Source organism: Hemicordylus capensis, chromosome 4, assembly GCF_027244095.1.
Source record: "Hemicordylus capensis ecotype Gifberg chromosome 4, rHemCap1.1.pri, whole genome shotgun sequence".
Lineage (NCBI taxonomy): Eukaryota > Metazoa > Chordata > Lepidosauria > Squamata > Cordylidae > Hemicordylus > Hemicordylus capensis.
The window spans coordinates 206,270,998-206,284,059 of record NC_069660.1 but is presented as its reverse complement, the minus strand read 5'-3'; the positions used below and the strand labels follow the sequence as shown (position 1 = coordinate 206,284,059).

Here is a 13,062-nt window from a genome sequence, read left to right as displayed (position 1 = left end):
TTAAGTTTTCCAAAGAGATTGCCAGAATTCAGACTTTTACTTCTTGTTTAATATTTAATCTTGCAGACCATAACTGACCTCCAAAGATACTTTCTGATTATAACATGCCTTTCCTCCCTTTAACAACAGCCTCAGTCCATGATGTGTGCAATATGTGGAGATACACATTTTAGGAATAAAAGGGGGGCATTGTTACAAGTAATACCTGTTTCACAGAACCACTTCTTCCTCTGCTCCTCAGGCACATACTCCTGCCCTCTCCTCCCCTTGAACCAATGGGTTCAGATGAATGACTGGGCAATCATTCCACCCAGTGATCTGCCTGTTTCCCCATCTCAGTGTACCTTGTCCTGTAGAACTGAACTACTAGCAGGGTTAGAAACGGCTATAGAAGCAGTTCTTAATCCTGCCAGCAAGAAAACTGTTTCCAAGTCCAAGTTTGGTAGTGCGCTGCCTCGATCAGTCTGCCCTGCTTACACAAAGTTTGGAGACAGCTAGGAAGCTCATCAAACAGAGAATTGAGGATACTGAGAGACAAACAGATATAGCAAGGGTACCTGACTTTCAGAGCCAGGAATCAGTCAGATATAGTTTGGCCCCAGCATCCTACCTCACTGTCTTGGAAGTGCCCCCACTTAGAAGAGTTTTTACCCTGGCAAGATGCAATGCCCTGCCTTCAGCCCTCTTAGAGGGTCGATATAGAGGGATTTCCTATGGGGAGAGGCTCTGCCCATGTGGTGATGGTCAAGTGGAAACAGTCACCCATGTGCTATTGGAATGTTTGTTCTATAGAGACCTACGCCGGGATCTCATTTGATAGCTAAATGCCCAGGTCTTGATTCTCCTCAGATGACTGACAGGCTGTTGGAAGGAAGTAATTCCTGCGCCACCAGACAGGTAGCTAAATTTTGCAGTGCAGCCCTCCGTTTATGGAAGAACTTAATAATGGGAAAATAGGTGATGGATTTAAGGCCAGAGCAACTTGTAGCCATAATGTGGCTAGCTGCAGGTGGGCACGCAGGTACTGGTATCACCTGTATATCAGCTGTAAATCTAATGACAATATTTTCCAGAGCTCCTGAATTGTTTAACCCCTCTCAGATTTAGGAGTCGAGAAGGCAACTGGTTGAGTTTTGATTTGTGTGTAATAGCCTCATAAGTAGGAAATACTGCTGCCTCCTTTATCTCCAATTATTTTAGTAGTATTTTCAGTCCCTTGATTTATGCTGAGGAGGACTTTTAAAAATTTATTTGGTGTTATTGTTTGCAATAGAAGTTTGATTGTCTTCTCATTTACATTTGTTTTAACCTCATGCTGGTCGCTGACCGAAATAAAGAGATTGATTGGTAGTGCGTATGACAAATGGAAAAAATGCTTTTCTCAATCTTCTTTTTAAAAGCTGTGCACAATACATGCTTAGTAAAATTGGAAAGTTATGGGAAATAATTTCCCCAATCCTGTGCTATTTCATATTCTATGTAATATCCTACAGTATCAGGACTGGTTGTTCTGTGGTATCTATGTTCAAACTATTTTTCTGTGGTAATTGTCTCTGCCAGGAGAACCTATCTTGCAAAAATGAGAAGTTATGGCAGTGCCAAGAGCACCAGCCATGGGAAATGTACATTATTTATAATTATAACTTCTATTATTAGCAAAATGCCTAGAGTTCCTGAGAATTTCCTTGCCGCCACCAGGTAAGGGAAGGGAGTAGTAGCAATAGCATGAGGAGTTTGTTTTTTTAAATTGTCTATATTTCAACAGGATTGCAGCAGGTCAAGCCATTTCTCTATTATGTATGGGGCCTAACCTCAAAAGCATCTGGGCATGATTTGTATTGGGTTGGGATGAAGAACCTTTTTACTGCTTTCATGCCTCTCCCATTCCAAGATTTAGAACCATTACTACTTGGAATATGAAAACATTAGGGATGTGTGCGGAATGACATTTGCATTCTGTTCCCGTCTTGGAATGGAATGCAAATGCCCGGAATGTTCCATCGGAACCGGGTGAGCCAGTTGTTCTGACCCTGTTCCAAGTAGGAACATTCTGAGTGCCATTCTGGGCTCCAAATGGAGCTCTTCTGGCCTCTGCACATGCATGGCAGCCATTTGTGTGGTGGTGCTGACCATGCAGATGACTGCTGTGTGTGCGCAGAGACCAGAAGAGCACCATATTGGAGTCCAAAATGGCACTCACAATTTTTCAGAATGGGGTCATTCCATTGTGAACTTGGAACAGGCCCTTCATTTGAAGGGCATTCTGTTCCAAGCTTGGAACACACAAAAACACATTTTGAGGTGGAACGTTCCAAGCGCGGAATGGTCTGCACATCCCTAGAAAACATTGTAACTGGCTTGCTGGATTAGACCAAAGGTCTATCTCATCCAGCATTTTGTCTGTCAGTGATCAGAAATGCCTCTGAAAGGTTACAAGCAGGGCATAATGGTGCTAGTACCCTATCTATTCACCTCCAAGGCCTAAATTTCACTTCAAGCTTCCTGGCTGGAACCCTGAACATGAGCACTCTTTAGGGGCTGGAGACATGCTTCACCAGTTTGTTATCAACTTTAGATAAAAAACTGAAGTTGAATCCAAATAAGACAGAGGCAGGAGTGGAGCCAGGCTGGGGGCATCCCCTGGCCCCGCCCCCCATGTCTGATGTCAGACACGCCTGGATAGCCATGCCCCCGTGTCTGACGTCAGACATGGGGATGTGGTCTCCCTTCCAAACGGGGCCGTGTGGCCCCGTTTGGAAAGGACATTGGCCTGTGTTGCTTTGATCAGCATGGGCCAGAACAATTCTCCCTGCCTTTAAGGAGCCATTCTGGCCATGCTGCCAATGTAGCGCGGGCCGATCTAAACAGGGCCACGCGGCCCCGTTTGGGAGGGAGATCAATCGGCCCCGCTACGTTGGCAGTGGGACCAAGAGCTGCTCTCCCTGCCCTTAAGACAGGGAGAATCGCTCCAGCCACGCTGCCAATGCAGTGCGGGCCGATTTAGGCTCCAAACGGGGTCACGCGGCCCCATTTGGGACGGAAATTACAACCACGTGCCTGATATCAGACGCAGGGGGCGAGTCTGGGGCCGCACTCGTGGCCCTTGATTGGGCACGGCCTGGGTTCTTTGAACCCGTTCACCCAATAGTGGCTCTGCCCCTGGACAGAGGTACTGAATGGGGGGAATCGGGACCTGAGAGATGGTTTAGATGTGCCTGTTCTGGATGTGGTTACTCTCCTGCTGAATGATCAGGTATGTAGCTTGTGAGTACTCCTGGATCCAAAACTCTTTCTGGTTTCTCAGGGCCAGGAGTACTTTTTTTCAGCTTTGGCTGATACGTAAGCTATGTCCATTTCTGGAGGCAAATGACCTTAAAACAGTGGTGCATATGCTGGTAACCTCCAGGCTTGATTTTTGTAATGCACTCTGTGTGGGGCTGCCTTTGTATGTAGTCCAGAAACTACAATTGGTACAGAATGCAACAGCCAGACTGGTTTCTGGGACAACCCGAAGGGATCATATAACACACACCGATATATCCTCTATAATAAAGAGCCTGTGTGTGTGCCCATGTCTCTGCGCCCGTGTCTTCCTCAGCTGTTCTGGGCATGCGTGGAGCGCATGCCCAGAACGTCTGAGGAAGATACGGCCGCAGGCACCAGGTGGCCATGTTGGCTGGATGGCCGGCCCGGCCACGGGAAGGCCGGAAGCGGCGGCGGCGGGAACGGAGGGACTGCGGGGAGGGCAGAGGCGGCAGCGGTGGGCGGCACTCTTGGCGGCGGCGCAACTCTCCGCCCGGCCGCCCACAGCGCCGGCGGCACTCTTGGCCCGGCCACCCAGCCGCCCGTGGCGCTGGCGGCACCCTCAGGACCGGCCGCCCGCCTGCGGCACTCTTCGGGACCTCAGGACCGGCGCCGGCGGCACTCTTCGCGGCGGAACTCTCCGCCAGGCCGCCCACAGCAATGGCGGCACTCTTGGCCCGGCCACCCAGCCGCCCGTGGCGGCGGCGGCACTCTCGAGCCCGGCCACCCGCGGCGGTGGTGGCGGGCGTAATGACAATGTGGGAGGGAACTGGGCAGCGGGACATTCCTGATCGGCGGACTGGAGCAGGACGCTGAGAGGGAGGGGAGCGTGAGAGAGAGGGGTGGGAGGGGGAGGAAGGGCAAGAGAGTGGGGTGGGAGGGAGGGGAAGAGAGGCAAGAGTGTGGGGCAGAAGGGAGGGAGGGAGAGTGGGGCAGGAGAGAGAAGGGAACAGCCAGCCCCAAAGAGCGAGCCGCAATAGTGGTCTACTAGCGCCCGTTAATTTAACGGGCTTAAATTCACTAGTCATCAATAACACACCAATTTTAAAAGAACTGCACTGGCAGCCGATATGTTTCTGGATGAAATACATAGTGCTGGTTATTACCTATAAAGCCCTGAATGGCTTGGGTCCAGGGTATTTAAGAGAGAGCCTTTTGTCATGAACCCTGTTGCCTATTAAGATCTTCTAGAGAGGTCTGGTTAGGGTTGCTGCCGGCTGGTTTGATGGTGATTCAGGACTGGGCCTTCTTTGTGACTGCACTGAGGCTTTGGAATATGCTTCCTGTTGAAATAAGAGCATCTCCTTCTCTGTTTGCTTTTAGGAAGACCCTCAAGATGCACCTATTTTCTCAGGATTTTAACTGAAATTAATTTTAAACGGTTTAATTTGTTTTTATTTTATGAGATTGTTCTTAGTGTATTCTGGAAATTTTAACTGTTTTTACTCTGTTTTATATTGTGTTTTAAATTTTGTACACTGCCTATGGAGGTACATATCAGGTGGCATTTTTTTTAAAAGACGACAAATAAATACATGAATTAATGCTGTTAAACTCCTTCCCCTTCAGAAACAGAACAGGATTACCTGAGTGGTGAGGGAGCCACAGAATTTCAGCACTTTTTCCTGTGGAGACTATTAGACAGCTTTCCCCTCAGAAACAGAAGAGATTGTGACTATCCTGAGGAAGTATTCTTCAAACTGGCAAAATCCCTACTTTTCTTCAAGCCCTTCTCCCTCACTCCTCACCAGAGAGTCCAACTAACTCCACCCACATGCTTTACTGTAAAACTGTACTCTGAGCACAAACATTCTGTCCCATTGATTAACATGGCAGGGTACAAGTCTGGGTCTTTTTCTTTCAGATTTTCTGAACACTGACATACCTGAGGGTCAACTGGAGTCTGAGGGAACTTCCCACTCAGCTGCAAGAACACTGGTTCTCCATCCATAAAGATCTCAACTTTCAATATTTTTGGAAAAAGTATATGAGATACTTAAGAAGCTGCTGGCACAGTACACCATAGGTCAGATCATGTCCCTAGATTACATGGCTTATAACCCACCAGATAAGACAAATGGACTGTGACAATAATGATAGTCAAGTCTTGTCTACTCTAATCCTTTTTGGAAATAATGTTTGGCACTGAAAAAGGCCTGCTTTTCCAATAGCTGAACTTCTGCAACACCATTGATGTATGTTTGTTTAACACATTGATGCTAATTGTGGATAATCTGAAATTGCCTCACCTCAGCATGAACGGCAATTATGTGTACTAAAGCTTCCTTCAAATAGTTTCTGACACCTATAATTAAAACATGAAAAAATAAGCAGTCATTTTCATTCTGTAGTCCTGAAAGAGATATGTGACTGCTTGAAATAATCATCCATGCTATGCCAGCCTTTTCATTCCTTTAAAGCTTCAACATTGACTATAATACAGAAAAGAAAAGCTTTTACCAACCACACTGCCACAATCTATTTCCTTTTTGAAATCGAAATTAAGAAAAAAAACAATTTCCTTATAGTAAAAGGTTTTAAAAGCCAGAAGTTCCTAGTAGACAAGACGTCCCCTCTTCCCGTTTCCAAAACAACCTCAGGTTTGGGTTTACTTGGTTTTAGTTTTATGACTCTTTCACATAAAATTCATGAGTGCCAACTTTCAGCTGTAATTGCATGACTGCCATTATTAAACAGAAACATGAGCTCAGGAAACAAGATTTGTAAATGGACATTTTGAAGCTATTCACACGAGCAGTCCAACCCAAGCTAGGGAGCAGCCCAGCCTGGGTTGGGCTGCTTGTGTGGAGTGCTGGGATTGCTCCCGATCCCAGAGCTTCCACCCCGCTAGCCTGATTTATAACCCCGGCCCTTAACTGGGGTTAGAGGTAGCAAGTGCATCCTCAACCCCATATCTGAGATTGTGTGTGCCTAGAGCACCCAACTCATGGGGGAATCCACCAATGCACTGCACTCATCATGTGGTGCATTATGGGATACTTGGCGGCCAGGACTTCCCCCCAGCCTCCAGTGATCTGCGCTGCCAGGAGCAACGTGGATCATGTAGGTGCGTGATGGCATGCTGAAGAGGAGTTCCTTGCTTGTCTGTGGACGGAGGTAGGTTCAACTCTACCTTCCCTACTGCCCACCCTTGTTATGGTCGTGAGAACAACCTTATTCTGTTGCAACTTTTTTGTAAAATAAATTGTTGACAACAAGGATCCTTATTATCTATGATAAGGATTTTAGCAGATGCAATTCATGACCAGATGTTAGCACATACTGTGATCACATAGCCAAAAAAGATTTTGACATCAGTTAGGCTGAAATTAACACAACAAAGTCAATGAAACTTTTACCAATTAATTTAACAGAACCAAGAGATTACAATCCAATTATTACTCATAAAGACACTTTGGCTGACATCCAAACACTTTGGCTGACAACCTAAGGGAGCTTCACCTTGGTGTTCTCTCTCATTTTTTCATCTGTGTGCGGAATGGGGTTTGTTCTGGGCAGCAGTATCAAGGCACTATGTGTGCATGTGCATTCCATGTGGGGCCTTCCTGATCCAACCTTAGCATGATCTAAAATTAACTGAATGGACATCAAAAAATGTGTGAGCGTGCACGCGCGCGCGCGCACACACACACGCAGGCCTTCGAGGTAACACTGGTCACCATGCTGGGAAGATGTGTCCATTTTGCAGAGAGCTTCAAAAGTACTGCAGCAGAGGGGGCAGAGGATTGTCTCCGATTTCTGTTTCTCTGATTCTGGAAATGCCATGCGCCACCCAAAAATAGGTCTCTGAGGTCTATGCGGTCCTCAGGGACATATTTTTGGGTGGTGCCGGGCATTTCCAGGGGAAGCAGAGATCACACACACAAACACCCCCTGCTGTGCAGCTAGGAAGACTCTCTGCAGTGCAGGCACATCTTCCCACTGTGGTCAGGGGCGGAGCCACCACTGAGCAAATGGGTTCAAAGAACCCAGGCTGCCACCAATCAGGGGCTGTGAGTGAGGCCCCAGCCATGCCCCCCGTGCGGGGTGGTGGTGGTCTGGGGCTACACGGCCCCATTTGGAGCCAAAATTGGCCCATGCTGCATTGGCAGCGTGGCTGGAGTGACTCTCCCTGCCTTAAGGGCGAGGAGAGCTGCTCCTGGTCTTGCTGCCAACGCAGCGGGGCCAATCAATCTCCCTCCCAAATGGGGCTGCACGGCCCCGTTTAGGAGAGATATCGGCCCGCGCTGCATTGGCAGCATGGCCAGAATGGCTTTCTCTGCCTTTAAGGCAGGGAGAGTCGATCCGGCCCACTCTGCCCAAAGCAGTGTGGGCCGCTCTCTTTTCCAAACGAGGCTGCGCAGCCCCGTTTGGGAGGGAGACCATGTCCCCCGCGCCTGACGTCAGATGCAGGGGCGTGGCAAGCCAGGCCCCTGTGTCTGTCATCAGATGTGGGGGGCGGGGCCAGAGGGCCGTGGTAGCGGCCCCACACAGGCCTCCACCAGCCTCCCTACACTACTGACTGTGGTAATGCTCTCCTAGTTAGCATGTCAGCCTGTGTAAAAACATTATTTTTTTTTAAACAAAGTCAGTAAAAACAGTTTATCAATTAATACAAAACCTACAAACATACAGGGCACATTTCAGCATGAAAAGAATGGGTTGGATCACTTAAATATATTTATTTCCATTGGCATTCATTCAATCTCTCTCTCTCTCTCTCTCTCTCTCTCTCACACACACACACACACACACGATAGATAGATAGACAGAGTTTTATAGTCAAGAAAATGTGTGGAAAATGTAAAGCTAGCTCACTGTTATCTACATTGACTGGCAGAGGCTCTCCAGGGTTTTTGACAGGGATCTTTCGCAGGCCTACCTGGAAATGCCAAGGATTGAACCTGGGACCTTCTGCATGCAAGGCATGCATTCTACTACTGACTATGGAGGATACTGTCTAAGAAGCATAGTCCCAACCCTCCCCTTGAAGTACAGAAGTAGCTGCATAGTTCTTTGGATTATGGCTAGAATTAAGTCCCACTGATTTCAATGGAAAAGCAAAAGCACTCAGTTAAATGTTTCCCATTTAAATAAATTGATCCTGAAATAAACAGAATCTAAAAGCACTTAATGACTGTGTCTAAATACCAGTTGCAGGAGAGCAACAGCATGAAAGAGAGCATGTCTTCACCTGCTTCCCAGAGGCATCTGATTGGCTGGGATTGCTGGACTAGATAGGCCTTGGGCCTGATCCAGCACAGCTGTTCTTTATGTACAGGAGCCACTTGAAAAGTGTTTTCTCCATAAAATCATCACTGTCACAGCACAGAAGCTTTTCATCTCTTCCACCTCTTTTAAACCACACCCACACCAGAGCAAAGTGCTGTGGGTAATGCCTTGCTAATTTACTATAGCTTTTCATTATGTCCCCCAGCAGCCCCCCATGTCCCCCAAAGTATCTCGAGGGTGGGCAGGGTTCTGGAAAGCCACTCTATGGAGGCGCAAGGGGTTGCCACCTCAAGAAAACATTGCTGCTACATTCTTTGGGATTTCTCACAGAGGGGTTTGGCTCCTGGCCAATAAATTTTCAAGCACTCATATCTTTAGGTTCACAATATACATACATACATATCTGGTAAATATGAATACTGGTCAGGAATCTGTAAATAAATAAATGTACACAAAGGTGCAAAAGAGGAAGAAAACATATTTCCCCACCAATCTTAATTCTTAAAATGAAACCTGCATTCTGACCAAGTTCAACAGATGTCAAGGTAGCTTACAACATAAATCATAAATGCCACATTTTTAAAACAATCAGCCATTGTTAAAATTATAATAGATTTGGCAAATGAACGCCAGAATACTGCAAAGCTGTATGTCTGTGGCATAGTGGCTAGGAGAATATGCTTAATATCAGGATTTTCCCAGTCTGAATCCCACTTCTGCAATGAACTCACTAACTAGTCTTAGGCAAGAATATTTTCAAATATCTGTCTAATTTATGGAGGATATCTTATTATTTTATTCTACTACTTTGGTAGAAGGAAAGCAGTTTGAAAACCTCAACTGGTCCAGAATGCCACTGCTAGCTTGCAAGTGAATGCAATTTGACATGAGCATATTGCACCTATTTTGATCCTACTCCAATGGCTACTAATATGCTTCCAGGGCCCATTGAAAGTGCTGTTTTTGGCTTTTAAAGTCCTTTATGACCTGGGACCAAAGCCACCTTAAGGACTGCCTGGTGTGGTTCTGCTCCTACTTCTCAGGTAGATTCCAGATGTTGTCACCAGGAGAATGCTCCCATATTAACTAGCCCAGCCTTGGAGATCAGGCCTGCCTTTGGCAAAGAGGTGTTTTATGGGAACCAGCGACAGAGACTACTTGTAGGTGGCCGTATAGCTGTGAAACTCCCTTCCCAGAGAGATCCGAGGGTCCCCTTGCCAACTGGTTTTTAAAAATTACTAAATACTTTTTTGTTCTGTAAAGCTCTCTCTCTTTAAATAGTTTTTTAGGTATTTAGGCTTTAGTTGCTGGATCGCGAGATCACTGTTTCTTGCTTTTTAACCAGTATTTTACTATACTGTCTTACTGTAATTTTTGTTTTATTGAATTTTACTTGTAAGCAATTTTGAGTTTTCATGAAAACCAGTCTAAACATTAAATAAATATATTAAATAAATATATAAAGTAAAGTAAAATGTTTGGGTTATCCATCATGCTCTGAGGCATCAGAAATGTGTTATAGAGCTGGATTGATTCATGCCAGAAGGCCAATTAAAGTTTATCTTATAGCTCAATCGTAAGCATATCTGAACATAGCTGAAGGTGTTAGAACTTTTCCGTCAACTATTCCAGCAAATTATCACCTTTAAGTGCTAAAATATACTTTAGAGAATGCTGGGATGAATTTAATGAGGGCATGCTCTTCAAACATTATAATCTCTTCCACAGTCTAGAGAACATGGAGCTCAAATAGCTAAGTTAAATGTTGCCAGGAAAGCAGGAAAAGCAAGAATATTTCCAACCCAATTTCCCTCAACAAATAAAATCTATAAGATCTGCCTCATTTTAAGATGTGATGAACAATACTGGCTCAGTTAGGAAGTGCAACCTGTACTTCCTTTTCACAAGTTACCCACACATCTAAGACCACACACCACTTTTTAAAGTGAAAACCACTTTTTAAAATGTGAAAATTTGCAAGGTTATACTACTTTTTAAAAAATATATACATTGAGGATTGTACAGATGGTGAAGCCATCCAAGAAAACAAAAGGGGGAAAAAAGGAGTAATTCTTCTTACATTATCAAGCACGTTTGTGAGCTGATGAGAAAAATCTAACCCTTAGTCCTCAGCTGCTTCAGGTATAAACCCTTCAGGGCTAATTCACACAGCTGTCTTCTGCATAAAACCATGCCGCAACCATTACATGCTCAAGCATGATCACCACAATCCCTTACTTTCTGGGGGCCGCAGGGAGAATGATGCATATCAGCCAACAAAACATCTCATATATGTGGCAGGATGGATGGGGGTCTGCGGCACGAAGTCGATTACAAGTTTGATGAGTCTGTGAATTGGTCCTGCAGAGGACCCATGGCACACTGCTAGGGGCACCCAGCAGATTGTGACAGCTGAAGATCTTGGGTGCTTAAAGGAGTTAAGCTGGAAAAGGAGTAGATTTTGTGATATCAAGTACCTCTTGAGGTCCTTCTTGTACGTATTATTTTCAAACACCCTTAAAAAGCTTAAAGACAGAACTAAATCAAATTAGCTCAAGAGAGCTAAATCAGATTACAAGTCATATAATCACAAGATGATTTCACCTTCTCAGTTCCACGTGGTGATTATGACCTACTAGTTAAGGCTTCTCAGATTTTATGGACATGGGAGGGAATATGGGTTTTTTGTCAGTCAGTGATGTGAAAGGTATTTCTGATGAGATGATGCAAGTTATAATAAACCCTAACCTTCTAAATGCAAAGATCTTTTCTGTAGCATACATGATGTCATGGTATTTGAGGGAAGCCCCCACCCACATACCTTCTGACTTACTTATCAAAAGGTAAAACTGACTTGGAAATTCCCCAGGGACACAGAAAATAACCCTGCTTTGCACTGAGAAAAAGTACTTGTCTGAACAGATGATGTGGATGATTGGGGGGGGGGGGAGACTATCATCCTATTCACTACTAAGATGTTACTGGACAGTTATCATTATAATATATTAAAATTCCCTAGCTGGATCAAGCAAAGGTCTATGTATCCAGAATTCTCTTTCCAACAGGGACCAGTGGAATCTTTGAAAAACCACTAGAAAAACTGACTAGTCAAACACAATTAAAAAATATTGTTTTATTAAAAAAAGGTTATTATTAATTATTATTATTCTTTTAAAGCCTGAGTGCATGCAATTACTTTTTTGGTGCTGGAGGTTAGCCAGGACCGGATGTGCCTAGCAGATGATCACTTTTGCTGCTGGGTTGCTGTTGCACACTGTCCACATGATTCTGGGTAGTGGCTATCGGGGAGGGAACCGGAGCAGCCATTAGCCTCTGGGCACTCTGATTGTATCCCAACAACCCTCACACTGCCTTCACCCTGGAAAGCCTTAAGCATATCACCAGCCACACTCCCACTGACCCCAATACTGGAGTGGGTGGCCAAAGAAACTCTGAGCGTGCTTGGTTGCACTCGGGAATCTCCCAACTGCTGTTTTGGAACTAATCAGCAAGCCCAGGGAGGCGGGGGAGCATTCAGAGTGAGCAGCAGATCCCGTAACTGCTTTCCTGACATGGGACGCTTGGCTGAGTCGCAGCACAGATGATGTGTGCTTCATCCCATCAGGAAGGCAGAAGCAAGCTGGAGAGAAAGGGGCTGTCCAATCTCAGACAGCCCCCCTGACAGCTGGGTTGCACAATCAGGAAACCCCGCCTGAACCCCAGAGTTGGATTCGGAAAATCCATGGACCCCGGGGCATCCAGGACAGCACCTTCCATAGTCTCTGCTGCTGTACTGGGGGCAGCGCCACTGCCCCGATGGGTAGATGTGCATCCCGGGGGAGGGAGGGACCATTCCCCATACCCAGCCACTACGACATTGGAAGCCCTCCCGAGGCAGCCGGAGGACATCCCTGCTGCACTCCCTTTGCTCTTTGACTAAGTTAGTAGGGAAGGGGAACACATACTGCGTGAATATATGTCCCTGCCCCAACTACATTAACTGTTTGTCCTGCATCTACACTTTTCTATTAGAGAGTTCAGTTTTTGGAGGGAGCTTCAGGCCCCAACTTCCACTGGTCCAAGATAGAAACAACTACAAGAAAAGGAAAGCCTCTTCTAACCAAGAGCACCCAGAGGCAACCCTTCCCATCCCTGTGTCCACATGCCACATAATCACACACATCCCCCCTGTCCCCCACAAGTGGGCAAGCAGCATCTCATGTCATTGGTCCCACAGGCAGTGGATCTGGCTGCTGTCATATGGGCAGCCAGGTCTCCCCTGCTTTCATCTGTCACTGGTGTATACAGCTGCTGTCCATGTTGTTGGCCATTGATATGCGATGATGTAGCTTGAAGAAGCAGGAGTACGGGTGTTGGGGCAAGTGTGAGTGGGGCATGCAGGTATGGATGACATGGTGTGTTGCTAAGCAGAATGGAGCTGAAGGTGTTCTGGTTACATGGCCATGGAGTGCGGGCGCGAGGCTGGAGTGTTGGCAGGTGTGGTCTGCTCTGGGCGCAGGTGTCTAT

At 46.1% G+C, this 13,062-nt stretch overlaps 1 protein-coding gene across 7 annotated transcripts in view; it reads right to left on the bottom strand.

Moving 5' to 3' along the window:
- EXOC2 (exocyst complex component 2) overlaps positions 1-13,062 on the bottom strand; it is a 298,803-nt gene that overhangs the window by 15,730 nt on the left and 270,011 nt on the right. For all 7 annotated transcript variants that reach the window (XM_053243824.1, XM_053243825.1, XM_053243828.1 and 4 more), the window contains one exon: positions 5,553-5,608. In XM_053243824.1, coding sequence (XP_053099799.1) covers positions 5,553-5,608 — 56 coding nt within the window. The remainder of the gene's footprint in view (positions 1-5,552; positions 5,609-13,062) is intronic.